General features: G+C 41.4%; 1 protein-coding gene across 10 annotated transcripts in view; it reads right to left on the bottom strand.

Moving 5' to 3' along the window:
• WWOX (WW domain containing oxidoreductase) overlaps positions 1 to 15,583 on the bottom strand; it is a 934,855-nt gene that overhangs the window by 692,403 nt on the left and 226,869 nt on the right. For all 10 annotated transcript variants that reach the window (XR_011538010.1, XR_011538011.1, XM_008522432.2 and 7 more), the window contains exon 6: positions 4,228 to 4,316. Coding sequence is in view for 8 of the 10 variants with exons in the window: in XM_008522432.2 (XP_008520654.1) it covers positions 4,228 to 4,316 (89 nt within the window). In the remaining 2 variants the exon portion in view is untranslated. The remainder of the gene's footprint in view (positions 1 to 4,227; positions 4,317 to 15,583) is intronic.

Below are 15,583 nucleotides of genomic sequence, written 5' to 3'. Positions count from 1 at the left end.
AAGCACCACAAACAACAGACTATTGTTTCAGAGCCCGTTACAAAAAATCCCAATATTCGTCTGAATGATTAGTAAGTGTCCCAGCTCTTCATACTCTGATGGATGCCACTGCCTACCAGGCAGTGTGGAGTCTGGCTGTTCTCCAGGATTGCAGTTTCAACAAAAATATCCTTCAAAACTCAATTTGGTTGGGACTTACCACAGGCTTTGGTTTGGAACTTTCCAGTAATGCCCAAAATAATTCGACCTGAGACACACTGGCTGACCACCACCACCACTGACTCTGGGGAGAACTGTCTGGAAGCAGGCTGAGGCTCCCTGGACCGACCACCCAGAAGAGTGAGTGGAGAATACCAGAGTAAATGAATGAAAATGGGGGTGAGCAGACAAAGAGAGGCTGGGCAGAGGAACGGGCTGGTCAGGGCATGCTGAGTCTTAAGAAAACTGGCTTGAGGAATCAGGCATACGTGTCCTCCTGATGGGAGACTACACCACCACCTACAAAATATTCTTGCCAAAAACTTAGGAATTTGATCAAGTCTCTAGAGTTAGCTACCATTTCAGAGGAAACTTAGAAGACAAAAGAACATGTTAAATGACACCACGGGGATGCGGGCCTTGAAGTATAAACTACAGAAAGCTCTAGAGGACAACCTGGTCTCTTAAACAAATATGTTGCATTAAAAAAGTTAAAAAAAAAAAAAATGTTGAGGGAAATTCTATAGATTAAAATGCATTGGGCTTATTTGAATCCTGATTTAAACAAACTGACAGAGAAAGAGAGGATAGAAATGTTTACTGTTTTAAAGTGGTTCTAAGCCACTAAATTTCGGAGTAACTTGTTCCTCGACAATACAAACCAATACAGAAATCTCTGCTGAAAAAAAAGACTGAAGTGTGAGATGTAACGAAAAGAATCATCCTCTGGGATTCAGACAGACTGGGGTTCAAGTTCTGGATCGACCACTTGCTTGAGTTCGGAAAGTGATTTAGCCTCTCTGTGAAAGGCTGAAGCCTTTTAATTTGTAAAATAAAGATAAAAATGACTAATGCCTAGGGCTGTGCTAAGAAATTAAAGATAGAATATATGCAGAAGTGCTCACCACATTGCCCTGCACAGAGAAAAAAAGTTGATGAGCAGCCATCATTTTGTCTAATCATTATTAGCAGCACTCATTCTAAAATGGCCTCCCTCCCTCCCTCCCACCCATCCCGCTAAAAAAGGAGGACATCCCAGAAGAGGCTGACTCCACCTCTCCTTCAGGAAGAAGGCAGCTCTGCAGTGCGACGAGCTGCATCTTCCACCAAGGTCTACATTTAGCATCTGTTTCCACCTTTTTCGGTCTCAGCCTACACAGTTGCTGCCTATCCCAGCGTGGGGCAACACTGGAGCCGGAGCACGAATCCAGGGAACATGCACAGGAAAAAGGAGCCTGATAATACTTCTGGCGCGCTTATAGACAGGCTTTAAAACGGAATATTAAATGCGGGCATCCACATGGAATTTCAATTGACGGGTTTTTCCTCTCCTCAGTCCAACAGCACAAAATGAGATTGGTTCAGAACTGGCAGCCTTTCTTTCATTTGTCATTATGTTTTACACACAAGGAAATCTTAATGTCTAAAGATGGGAGGTGATGATAAGAATAGAGCTACACATGTTTTTTTGGCAGCCCAGTCACCAGCACTTAAATTCACTCCTGACAGTTCTCAGAATCTAAAGACCTGTAAGTACGGAACTGTCATCTGCCTATCCGTGAGAGATTTCACTTTGGCAGGGTTTCAAAAGGAAAATCACTCGCTGTTTTATGCATATTTTCGCCACCACAATATTTCTCTAAGCCATGTAAAATACTGTACTCTCGAGAGACAGATAAAAAGAGGTCTGTGGTACACGGTTGCGAAAAGGAAAATCGCCCCTGTTTCTGAACCTACAAGTACAAAAATACAAAGTCATTTGCTAAAATCTAGGATTAGAGCAAAATGGGTGATAGCCTTCTGCAAGAGCCTGGGCTTGGTGATTACAAAAGGCAGTTGAATTGGATGATTTCTGAACTATTTAATGGTTAAAAACGAATGGCCCTGTTAAGACTTGGAAGGCAGTCCTGTTACGTAACCGTTGGCTCTCTTCAGCAGAACAGCTCCCTCCCAGTGCGGTCTGACACAAGAACTGGAGGAAGCTTCGGGAGGCGGGATATCCAAGCTCCTGCTGGAGCAGCATGGTGTCCAGGAGAGAGCACAAAGTCAGAACTGGATGGAAATCCTACATCTGCCACCAACCTGCCAAGTGACTCTTGGCAGAGAATCCCTCACTTTCTCTGATCTCAGTTTCCACCACGTTTAGAATGAAGGACAGAACAGCATGGTGGTTAAGTGGGGGCCCTGGAGTGACTAACCACAGAGGATCTCAATCCCTCTGCTTCCCAGCCACATGCCTTCAGATCACTAACCTACCCTCTCTGGTCTAACTTTCCTCATCTGTATAATAGAGAGAGTGATAAGCACAACTCCAACGGGTTGTTTTGAGAATTCAATCAGAAAATGCATGCAAGGGGTTCTTAGTGTGTGGCCCATAATAAGCCCTCAGTAAATGAGCTATTGTTGTTATTGTTACTATTATTCCCTCCCAAACATATTATAAAAAATAGTCAGCCATGAGTAATAAGACACCACAGGCCAACAACTGAGATTATGGCTTGTTCAAGCCTAAGTGGGCTTCCAATGGCGACCACTTTCTTCCCAGAACCTAGAATAGTGCCTGGGGCTTTGGAAACACTCACCGAATGTGTGTTAAGTGAATAAACACGTGGATAAATGAATGAGGAAGGTGTAAATGAACAAACGTCTTGAAAGCTACTGCTGTGCCCTGACTGAGGTTCTCTGAGAGCTCTGGCAAGGCCTAGCTGCTACCAAGCACTGAGCATTGAAAGAGCGCCTGCAGTAGGGCTCTCCGGGTCTGCTGGCTGGCTGGGATGCTAACCAACTATTCCTATGAGCGCACAGCCCGCACTTAGGGGGATGATGCAACTCTCTCTGAAGATTCTGACTGCATATTTCAACCTCAAGGACTCAGGCCACTTGCTTGCTCCAGAAAGGGCTCCAGAGAGCAGACTTCTTACCAGTCTAAAAGAGCAGAGTGAGCAAGTAAGGAAGACTCAAAAGGGACTGGATTGGAATGGATGGCATTGTGAGGTCAGATCTACATAGTACCATCTGAATATCTGGTGCAAGATACCCCCCCCCCCCCATCAGATACATCCCTCATGGGCTTGGATTACTACAAAACCAATGCTCCCAACAGAGCCTAACCCACAGACAGCTTGTCATGCAGCAGTGTTCTCCAAATTCCGTCATTCTGATGCCACTTTTGGAACTATCTTACCCTTGGCACCACCTGTACTATTACTGACTGAACCCTCATCTTTAAACCAACTCACCGAAAAAAAATTCAAGTTTTTTTTTAATGAAATTTAAACCACTGTGGTAAATGAAAAACCAGTATCGCCTGCCCTAAATCAGAGGTAATCGTAAAAATAAACACTTGGAAACAAAATATTGTCATTAAAATGGAGCTAGCCACCAATGCTCTCCTTAACTTTGGGTTTTGGGCCTGTGCTCTCTCTGTTAGAAAGAGAAGTGAGCATGGGATCGCATAAAAATGTGCCAGCCCCTAGCGAAGCCTTCCTCCTTCAGGCATTTTGAAAGACTGAAAAAGAATGAAAAAAGGAGTAAGTTTCTCATGATGTGAGTCCATGTTTTTGGAGCCATGTTCATGCACCACGTACAATCGTTGCAGGCTGGAGAAACAGCAGAACTTTCTCATGCTCGTGATGGTGAGCCTCTTTGCAGTCCTCACTAACTGAGGTTTCTTGTTTCTGAATGCAATTAAAATACACATTTCCTTGATTCTGAGATGCACTGCAAAAAGTCTATAATCAGGACGCGTCTTACCATCAGCTGGTTTTTATTAGCCACTTTTACTAGTGCTTTAATAGTATCTTTTCTTTTTTATCTGAGAAGCTGTTATGAGATTGATGACACATCTCATAATGAGGGTGACTCAGAGTCAAGAAAATACCGTACACCTTAACAGGGCCAACATAAATGAGCCTCTGTTTGGACGCCAAGACAACACAACAGCCTTGCCTTCTCCCAATTGTGTTCATCTGATAAAGACATTACAATAGCAAGCTATTATGATCTATAACCCTCTGCTGGAACACTCACACATTCTTGGCCTTGAACGCTTGAGCAAAATGCTGCACGCTACGGAGCAGAGCAAGGTCCAGGGTCATTGCTTCTACCTTGGCTTTACGCTGGAATGAGAAAAAATAAAAAGAAATGATAAATAACAGCAAGTTTAGTTCATGGTATCAAGTTACAGCAAATGTGTTATGGAACATGTCGGAATTCCCCTGTTTAATATTAGACGCCCAGAGAGAATATAAATCATCGGAATGAATGGAAGAACAAGGCTTTTACTGCCAAGTTTAGGGAGGATGTGAGGCTGGGACACTGCTAAAACTACAGGCTGGGGGTTGTGCTGTTTCACTCAGTGCACAGAAGAGGTTCCAAAGGGTCTTCAGGCTCACATATCTCCTCTTAATCTGCGTCCTAAAAAACCGTAAAGATGGTGGAATACCAGGACAAAGCCTGGCTCGTGCAGGAATTCAATAGATAACATTTCCATCAAAAAAGCTGCCATCCAGGTTTGGAAATAATTGCACTAAGCCTGCATCAAAAATTAAACACAATTCATTTACAGAAAGTACAAAAGTAAGGGGCCTGGCCCCATGGCGTAGTGGTAAAGTTCATGCACTCTGCTTTGGCGTCTTGGGGTTCACTGGTTTGGATCCTGGGCACAGAGCTACATACCACTCATCAAGCCATGCTGAGGCAGCATCCCACATACAAAATGGAGGAGGATTTGCACAAATGTTAGCTCAGGGCCAAGCTTCCTCACCAACAAGAAAGAAAGAAAAAGAAAGAAAGAAAGAAAGTACAAAAGCAAGCAAAACTCATTTATACCAATGAATCCAGGTTGACCTCAATCCCCTTGGTTTAGTTACCCAGAAAAGTCTATAAACAGGTGGGGCACATGTGGATGATAATGATGCTAATAATGGCTACTGACCATTCAGAGCCCACCATGGGCTGGGTGGTTTTAGGGACCATTACATTTCATCCTCACGACAACTGAAAGATGGGTTATATTTTCCTATTTTACAATGTGGCATCTTATAAGCAATCACAGAGCTAAGAAGTGGGAGCAGGAAGCACTGACCTCAAGTAGGTCTGACACTAAAGCCCAAGTTCCCTCCTGGAAAGAAACTAGAAAACTGGAGCAGTCCGAGTTTGAAGCAATCATGTTCCCCTGCACAGCCTCCTAGCACAATTCTAGAAAGATCAGCGTTGCCTTTCACCCTTGCCTTATGTTTAAGGAGCACTCTCAACTGTTAAGTCTGGCTGGACTTCAGGGTGTGCGATTAAATACTATCACTTCTTAGATGTATTTCCTCCGAAAGACATGCAGCCAAGAATGCCAGGCCACCTGCCTGTTCAGGTGAGAAGAGTCCCATAAAACAAATGGTAAACTCGGGAATTCATGTCTAGACAGTGATGCTAAAGTAAGACTAGGGGGAATAACATGATACCTCGAAGGCTAGGAAGGGGGTGAAACGGCACTACTGAGAACATCCTCCACCGGAACTGTCTTCCTCAGGGATGGAGACAAACTGTGCTGAGATGCTCAGTGTACCTGCCGCAGTTTATCTTGGCCGCCTCGGTCCTGGGCTCCAACCCAGCACCCGAACCTTGAGCAATAAACGTCAGGCAGAGACAGCTGGGAAGCACACTGACTTCGGGCCATTGAACATTTCTGAGCCTCAGTTTCCTCATTTATAAAAGGTGAGCATTAGTTATCTACTCACAGAGTTGTTAGAACAAGTATAAAGCACCTAACATCTTGCTCAGAAGAGAGAAGGTATGTAACAAATGTAACTAGAAGGAGACAAGATGTCGTTGAGCCAAACTCTCCCTGATGCCACTTCGCAATAAATGGTGGTTTGGGCGAGTTACAGTGCAGCATGGTGGATGAAATGACGTTAAATGGTACCCAAGGGTCCTCCCTGAAGACCACATCAGACCAGACTGCTGTTAGATCCTGGAGGATCCAGGTCATGTCTGCTAACAAAGCCCAGTTTTAGGGAAAGGAGTATAGAGTGATTAGATGACTTCCCCAACCCCCACAGCATATCAGTGCCAAAGGAAAGTTGATCAACGTAGATTTAAATGTCTCCGCTAACAGTGCCAGATGCACAAACATGCAGATTTTGCAAGAAGAAGGAGAAGCATTTAACCTATTCCAGGAAAAGGGGAAAGTGCCAACACATGGGTGTTGTTAGAGTTTCCTAAGAACAGGGAACATCAGAGCTAGAGGGTCCACAGTAAGGCCAGGCCTCACCCCTCATCCTACAGAGAAGGAAATTGCCACCAGGAGAAGCGAATGCACTTGAGTGGTGTTGCACCTTGCACAGAGAGTTTGGGCTGCCAGATGAGGAGCAAAACTCGGCTCGCTTTCTGTCTGAATAATCAATATTTATCTGATGGCTTAAAATCTCTTGGGAGTGGGAAGTCTGTCAATGGCTAACTTTTATTCTCCATGGATTCTTATGCCTCATAAATGCTCAACTACCCGATTTGACACTCAGAGTTGGCAAATAAAGTGGCCTTTCCCCCTCAAGCTGCCTCCTCTGGCCCCAGCCTCACTTGGCTTGGAGCCTGACCCTTACTGCCTACACAGAATCTTACAGAACTTTGAATGTATCACAAGAGGAAAGTCAGATATTCATTCTGTTGGGGAAGGGGTGGTAAAGACATTGTTCCTCTCAGCCAAGCCCCCTATGGAAACGCCAAAGGACGTGCAGGCTACATATTATAAAAATGCATGTATATATTTCCCACATAAAACAGGCAGAACATTCCCAGATGGTGACCCCAAAGCAACATTCCAATGAGAATGATGGCACGGCCAAGTGGGCCAGTACATTCTTCTGTATGTGTAACTTACAATGAGTAAGTTGTCTTTTGCCCCCCTGCTCCCCTTCACTTTAAAATAAAGCATACAGCTGCCACTACCAATAAGAACAAAATCAGAACATATACATCCAGGGGGAACAAGAGGTCACAAGCCATCAAGAAGTTCAGCAGACTAATCCACAGGCTGTGGCTTACTAGGCTCCTGGGGACAGTGATTCAAGTCCACACACTATTACTCAGGTAATTCTCTGCTCTCTGTATCAGGTTTCCTGTTTCTGCTACTGACCCTGAGAAATGCAGAGAAACTGTGTGCAGTCCAGTGAAGGGAAAACGCAGCTTTTAGAATTAGGGTGTGTATATGTTTGTGTGTGTGTTAGGGGGCTTGCTCTTCTGATTATCTGACAAACTTAGCAACATTATAGAAATGTTTATCATGAGAGAGGCAGGAGGCTCGATCGGCCAATGTAGGCTTTCCTGCCAAGTCTGGCCATGAATCTGGGACTGACCACAATTTGCTTTCTTGGTTTAACACATGAACTGTTTATTCTTGTTGTTAACTTTGATTTAGAATTAGTTTTAGACTCACAAGAGGTGACAAAAATAGTACAGAGAGTGTCCATATACCTATGTCCCACCATCGCCCAATGGTGACATCTTACTCATGTATAGCACATTATGAAAACCACAAAATCAACACGGAAACAATACAATTCATTAGACTGCAGACATTACTTGGATTTCACCAGTTCGGTGATGCACTCATTTTCTCTTATTTGGAATATCTTTTTGTACAATTCTATGGCATTTTATCACATGTATTGATTCCTGTAATCATCACCACAGTCAAGATACAGAACAATTCCATCACCACTAAGGAATCGGTAAGTTTGATGTTAAATTATTATATGCCTTCTGGAATATGAAAAGTTCAGGCCTATTTGGCCAGAATCTGCTCTCTGGATTGGCAAAACAAACATATATACAAAGTCCTAGGTTAAAACCCTTTTGTAGCTTGGAATGGTCAACAAGATATGGTCCAAATTCCTTAGCATGGTTCACACAAGTGCCTGTGTATCAACCAGGATGTGCTTCAGTAAGGAACAGCCTCAAAACCTCAATGTCTTAAAACAACCAAGGATTACTACTCGCTCACACTTCTGGCCCATCCTGGATCAATGGAGCCATGTTAATTGTGATTCGCCAGGGGCCCAGACAGATGGAGCCTTTACCTTCTATAAATATCACCAGCCTCTACAGTGCAGGGAAGAGAATGCAGTGAGTTGTACACTGGGTTCTCAAAGGCTTCCACCCAGCAGTGACAGATGTCACTTCTGCTCACATTTCATTGGCAGAGCAAGTCATGTAGCTATGCTTAGCTTCAGGAAGATGCAACCCTCCATGTGCCCAGAAGGAGGAGAAATGGAAATATATGTATATATATACACACACACACATAGTGAAGAACACTAACAACTAACCCACAGTCCATGACTTGGCCCTGTCTACCACTCCAGGCTTATTTCAGGCCACGTCCTGCTTCATACTTCCATTACTTAGACAAAAATTTAGAAAAGATAGATGAATATAGACCCCTAAAAAGATCTACGACCCCATTATCCAAAAATAAGCTGTTAGCATTCCATATGTCCCTCCCTTCCTTCCTATCTATCCATTAATCCATCCATCATCTGTCCATCCATCCAATCATCCATCCACTTAGCTTTATTTAGCCAGAAAGAACTCCAGACTAAGAATTTCAAATCTTAAAATGCTATAAAATGCCTCTCTCAACCCTTCCCCAAATCCTCACTCTTTTCTCTAATCACGCCAGTACATAAACTTTCATCTCAGGCAAAATAAGAATGTAAATTTATTTTAAATTATGTATACAGATGCTGGTAATCACTATTTTAAAACAGAACCACACAGGTGGCATCCCACACATGAAGCATCAGGCAACTTCTAAGTAGCTGAGAAGCTCACCTGCTCCCAACACTCCAGGCTCAGCCAGAAAGACGTAGTAATTAAGCAACCCACGTACTCTTCTTCTGTTTCCCTGGGATCCAGGGACACTTGCTGGTGGCATAGATCACTGACACCCCTCAATAGACCAAGTCTTCTTGGTCTATTCTTTATTTTAAGTTCCAAAACCTGTCTCAGTGACTCGAGTCTGTAAATGCAGAATCAAAGGGGTTGCTTGCTGCTGTTATGCAAGAGTGCTCTCTCATCCCATTTTATGACTATAAATTAGCCAAGTGTGACTCAGATGTGATACCGCCTGAAACCAAAGGAACCATATGGGGATTGTGCGGTATTTAAACAGAGAAATGGGGAGATACTGCCATTCACAGCACAGACGGTAGAGCCAGGCTGACTTGGAGCCACAGTCCAGCACGACCACATCACTGGCAGTGTCACTTCAGGAAAGCTACTTGAATGCTCTGGGCCTAAGTGACATATTTGAAAACGGGCATTTGACCAGCATGAGTAGAGTAAAGATTAGATATTATGTATATGTATACGTGGTATGAAGCACATAAATGATAACTATTATTATCTTTATGTGGAAGGCCACTGCTAAAAAATGATGCTCCTGGTTTTTCAAGAATAAAGTATATTAGTAATTGTAGCCTCCCTTCTTTATTTCATGAAATTAACATACATAGCTCAGAGAAAGTTTGAACAGCAACTCTGTAATGGAGGTTAACACATGACCCCAGAGCACGAGGAAGGAAGCTCATGGAATCCGCTTGAGGCCATGGTACCCCAGTTCCCAAACTCAATGAGCGTTTTGAACCTAAAAGGTGGTGGTTAAGGCCGTGGACTCAAGCTGGACTACCTGGGTCTGAATCCCAGCTCCAGCACTTTGCAGCTGGGCAAGTTACTTCTCCTATTTGTGCACTGTTTTTCCTTCTGTAAAAGGGAAATAATAATAGCATGTGCCTTACTAGGAAATGAGGTCATATATGTAAAGCATTTGCAATAGTGCCTGACACTTGATAAGTACTCTATAGTTGTTAGCAATGAATATCATTATGATTGTTTTTGTTGTTGTTTTTGACGATGCATATCCCACAGATTCCATTCTCCTTCACTTCTTTTTTTCCCCCTGTCATTGCAACATGCAAGAGGAAATAGTTCATATCCATAATCTGCTTACCATCAATGAAAGAACAAAAAACATAAAATCTCATGATAATAGGCCTTTCAAAAACCATATATAAATAATTTGAATGACCAAGCATAGTTTAAAAACAAATTATTATTTCAAGTCATCATTAATTGTAAACTGCTTGTGAATTAGCTGGGAGTATATCGATGAATTTCCTCCACTAGCCAATTTCTCCCCGTAATGAACCCAAAGTATCTGGTCTGGGAACGAAGCTGTTGGGTGTTATGGAACATGCTCAGTGAAATCAAGTGAGTATGCTTCTAAACGCTCTCATCTTCAAGATGCATGAGGATTGCTTCCTCCACTCAGCTTGACCAAAGAATCCCCAGTGCACATTTTCGACACAATCCTAGTCTAGCAGCAGGGGAGAGCAGCTCTTTATTAAGTTGTGTTGAAAGCACCATCCCTGAGCTGGTCAAAAAGAAGAGCACGCACTGTTCTTAGAGGTGGAAGGATGGAGAAATCCAGATGTGCTCAATGGGCACAGGGAGTCTAGTCTCCCATACGCCCAGAGGAAACTCTCTTTGATCTATGAGGATTCAGCACATGCAACTGCAGATGCAAGATTAACTGTTTAAGGGCAATTAGCTCTTGTGTGTTCTCATTTGAAGAAGCCAATCTATGCAGATTTGATGGGTGTGTGCCTACCTCTCCCTCACACTTACATAGGAGTTCATTTCTGGGTTTCCCTAAAAGAAGATCTCATTTACTAAACACATTTATTGATAATAAAAGCTGAAAAAATAATGAGTACCTATGATATGTTTGGCATTTATTTTTCATTTAATAGTAATATGAAAAATCTTTTGAAGTATGTACATATCATTTCCCCCATTTTACAGACTAGAAACCAGAGGCTGATACAGTTTAAAGGGGCATAGCCAGTAAGACACGGATCCAGGTTTCCAACTGATGTGGCTTCGCTGGAATACCACGCTGCACGGCACCCCTATCACCATGTTCGTCAACATATAACACCAAGAAGCTATAAAGAAATTAACATCACCTATATATTCTTATTTGTATCTATTTTATATCATATTTATTTTATGCATTTAGTATTTACAAGAGAAGCCTATTGCTGAAAGGGAAAATGTAACCAAGGCAATAATCTACATTCAGAGCTTATTGCTAATGGCATCCTGCAAATTCTAATCCAATGGGCCTTAATTGCATTATGCTGATGTCTCTCACCCTTTCACTTTACATGCTCTCAGTCCTGATTTTATGTTCTGAACCCTTAAATAGGAGTTGTCACATTTACAACAGCAAGAGACACTGGCACTGAGCATATTATTGACATGACATTATTCACTCTACTACAATACAGACCTAACTAAACTGGTTTAATAATTCATCAATATCCTTTGTGGAACTTCATAACATTAATTTCTTCAGTAGTATTTAAGTGATGTTAATGGTGGCAATGGATGGCAGCATCTTTGCTGGGTAATGCAGGAACGGATTGACATTTGCATCTACTTTCGACTCTGTACCTCTCAGTCAACAACCCAAACCAGTATTGTGACTAAGTCTGATGGGGAGTTTGCCCAATCTTAGCCAAGCCTAAAGATTTAAAGGATGCACTGATAATTGCTCTTTCGGATAGGGCACTCAAGGAAAAAGGAGAGTTTGAGAGTCTTTCTCCGGCTCTGCACATTTGTACCAGTCTGTACACCATCGCGCATTTAACAAGAAAACCGCTCTTAGAGCAGATTCCACATTCCGAAATAGGGAACCAAATCAAAAATGATCCTAAGTAAAGCCCTGGGTTTTTTTTAAAGCCTTGAAGGATAGGGGCTGAGTTTGTCATCCCTAACCTTCAGATCAACCCTGACTCCTGGGCCCCCACGAGCGCCCCCCAATCCTGCCCTCCCCTGCCAAAATACACAAACACTCCTAATAAGAAAATCATGACAACTCTTTTTTCATTATATACAGGTCAAAATTTTTGCCTTGTGTTGCTGAAACTCAATTTATAAAATAACTGTATCAATATCTATAGGTAACTGTGAGGCTGATTCAAGGAGAAATTGCACCGGATAACAGCTTATTTAATTTGGTATATGAGTTACGTGCCCCATAAAGCAAAACTATTAAAAATGCTTAGACAGTAATTGGCAATATTTTGCACTCTGGATAAAAAACGCTTATCTTGCCAGAAACTAACAAGAGAGGGAAAATATTCGAAAACCTTCCAATTTCCCTCTATGCAATGTATTCACTTTGCAGCTTAAAAACAGTTTAAGGAAGGACAGCGAATGGCACGGGAGTTTGGCAGTCAACATGATTGTGCATTTATGCCTTGCTATGGAAGAAAGAGCCTTTTTTCATAGTGAATTTTTCATTCTAATGTAAGTGATGATTTACGTTAACTATAGGTAAAGCATAGTTACATTTTCCTGAAGGATTGCAGGCAAGTAAAGAGTACTACAATAAGTTGAAGCGTAAAAGCTTTCTCTGTCATAATATTTATTATAATGGCATATAAAATAGCTGAAATAAATAATAGATGACTAAAGGTAAATTCATATGATAAAGAATCCTTCAGCAGAAACCATTACTTTTGACTGCTCTAGCTTTATACACAGTTGAAGACTCTTAATAAACAGGCCCTATATCTTATGTAAGTACTGGAAACATCAAAGATGTGCTTAAAAGGCAACATACTGGACATCAGCTAATTTACTGTATAATTATATTCTCAACAGGAACAGTCTATATATTTTGAATATTTAATAGCTGTGTTCTTAATGAAACGTGTTAAGCATTGGAAACCCCTACTTTGGGGAAATCGATGATAAAAGAAAAATCAGTGCCCCCCTCCTAGATTCAGACCGAGGGGCATAGCTCAAAATACAAAGATCTGGGGCCTGTTGATTATCTGGTGACAGGTCAACAGTTGTTAGTTACATTGAATACAAAACAGAAAAACAAGATTTGTCTGCTCTGGTTTAGAAGATTCTGAATTCCACATGAAGGACTCGCAAAGTTTGAAAGAGCCCCAAATGGAGAGAATCATACATGGATAGGCCAGCATCTATCTCATAGGTTCTCAACCAGGGGCATTCTAACCCCCAGGGGCCACGTGGCAAACTCTGGAGATATTTCTGGTTGCCACAACTTGTTGGAGGGGGGCATTGATATCTAATGGGTACAGACGAGGGATGCTGCTAAAAATCCTACGATGCAAAAGATAGCCCCCCAGAACTAGCCGAAGATGTCACTAGCACCGAGGTTGCATATCTGAGTTTGGTGAGAAGAACTTTGATTCACCCTAAGTGGTCTTCAGCTATTTAAATTTATCTTTAGTTGTAAAAGTAAAACTGGCTCACTGACAAAAGTACAAATAATGCAGAAGTGCATAATGCAGACAGTGAAAACATCTCCCAAATCCCACTGCCCCAAGATCAACACAGTGACAGCCTGATGCAAATCCTTCCAGAATATATCTTCTACGCATGTTTTTCCACAAACATAGTATTGTAGCTCGTGGTCTTTTACAGTCTGGTTTTCCCCAGTGAACACATAATTGAATATATCTAAATAGAGCTCTACCCCTCTTCTTTCCAACCAGTATGGTTAGCCCATTGTTAGCTTTGTACTTAAATTTCTGATGCCTAACCTCCCTTACCTGTAAAAATAGAAAGAATAGAAGAACCTCGTCCTTGGGATTACTGTGAGAATTCGATGAGATACTATCCCTGGAAAACACCTTAAACAGATATGTGAAAGTGTGAACTATTGTTCTTGTCGTAATTAATATTATTTTATGTAGTTTCCAGATTTTGTTATTGAAAGCAATGTTGCATTACCTATACTTTGCAATATATAATTTTTTTATATAAGATAAGTTCTTAGAAGTAGAATTGCTAGGTCAAGAAATACCTACATTTTAAATTTTGATAGATTTTTGCTGGGAGTCCTCCAAAAAGGTTATAGTAATTTCCATTCCCAAGAACACTGCAGGAGAGTAGGAAAGAAAACCAAAACAACCAATAATTCACACTGACATTTATAGTAAATTAAAAATGCACAATTTTATTTCTCTATCTCTAATACCTGGTACACAGTGAGTAGCACAGAGTAGGTTTTCGAGACAGCCTTCAATTTAGAAAATGAATGACTTGTAACATACCACCAAACTTGGGACAAATTTGTAAGTACATAGAAATAAAAGTAACTGGTGATGCTGGCAGCAATGATTTTCGATAAGCCATATTTGGAAAGGCAGGCATTTCTCCTGGTGCTTCAGGCTTCCTGGCTGAGCACCTGCCTCTCAGAAGTTGGCCACACTGTGTGATGATGGACATGAGCTTGCTATGCAAAGCATGAGTAAACATGTAATAGTATCATCGCGCTTGAGGAGTGACCACGACAGTTATCTTTAATTTATGGATGAATCTAAAGAGAGAAATCTTGCAGAAGTTCTGCAGAAGTAAGGCAGGATATTCAACAGATAAACTAGAAAAGATTTTAAAAAACTAAATGCTTCAGAGAGAAATGAAGTTTCTTCTATGTAGCTCAGCAGCCTCTTATAGTTTTTAACCAAAACATCCATAAAGGCAGAAAAAGATGAGACTCAACACAATACACACACAAAAGAGAAGTCACAGTCAAGTTATCCCCAAATTTCGTGCATCTTTTACATTAGCTACAGGACCAAATAAATACACTTAAAACGGAATTGAAGAAGGAATTGAAATAACAATAACAGGGAAGTGTTTTTGTTTTTTTTTTTTATGGAAGAGAGGATTTTATTGAGCCATTAAATCATGTATGGTCTGGTTTTTTTGGTTAAAATGATAGAGACATTACATAGCTTTACACTTTGTAAGAGAATATTTAGATATGTATGTGAAAATTTCAAAGTAACTGCAAAAGAAAGAGGGAAGGAAGGGGAAGAGGAAGGGAAAAGGAAGGAAATGGAAGGGAAGGGAGGAAGAATCTTTAGCTTCTAAATCAGCAGCAGGAAAAAAAATGATGTATGGGGTGCATGGGATATAAAGAAACTAGATCAACCCCAAAAAATTATCAAACAGAATTAAAAATAATAATAGAGGAAAACAGTTGGTAGAGAAGAAATACAAAATGAAATTCAGAAATTAGAACAAATATATCCATAATCACAAGAAATACACATGGACTTAAATTCAGATAGTAAAAGGCATAAACCAACAGACTAGAATTTAAAAACTACCTCTATGTTATATAAAAAAGATATACAATGGATAAAATTAGTGCCTTTCAAATCAGTTCCCCCCTTTCCACAGTATGGGATTGTGCTGAGAAGGCTGACCAGCCAGGAACTACACTCCCCAGCCTGCACTGAGGTGGGTGGGCCATCTAGGTTTCCACCAATGGCCTGTGAGT

This window comes from Equus przewalskii, chromosome 3 (genome assembly GCF_037783145.1).
Source record: "Equus przewalskii isolate Varuska chromosome 3, EquPr2, whole genome shotgun sequence".
Classification (NCBI taxonomy): Eukaryota; Metazoa; Chordata; class Mammalia; order Perissodactyla; family Equidae; genus Equus; species Equus przewalskii.
This window is presented reverse-complemented; position numbering and strand designations above follow the sequence as displayed.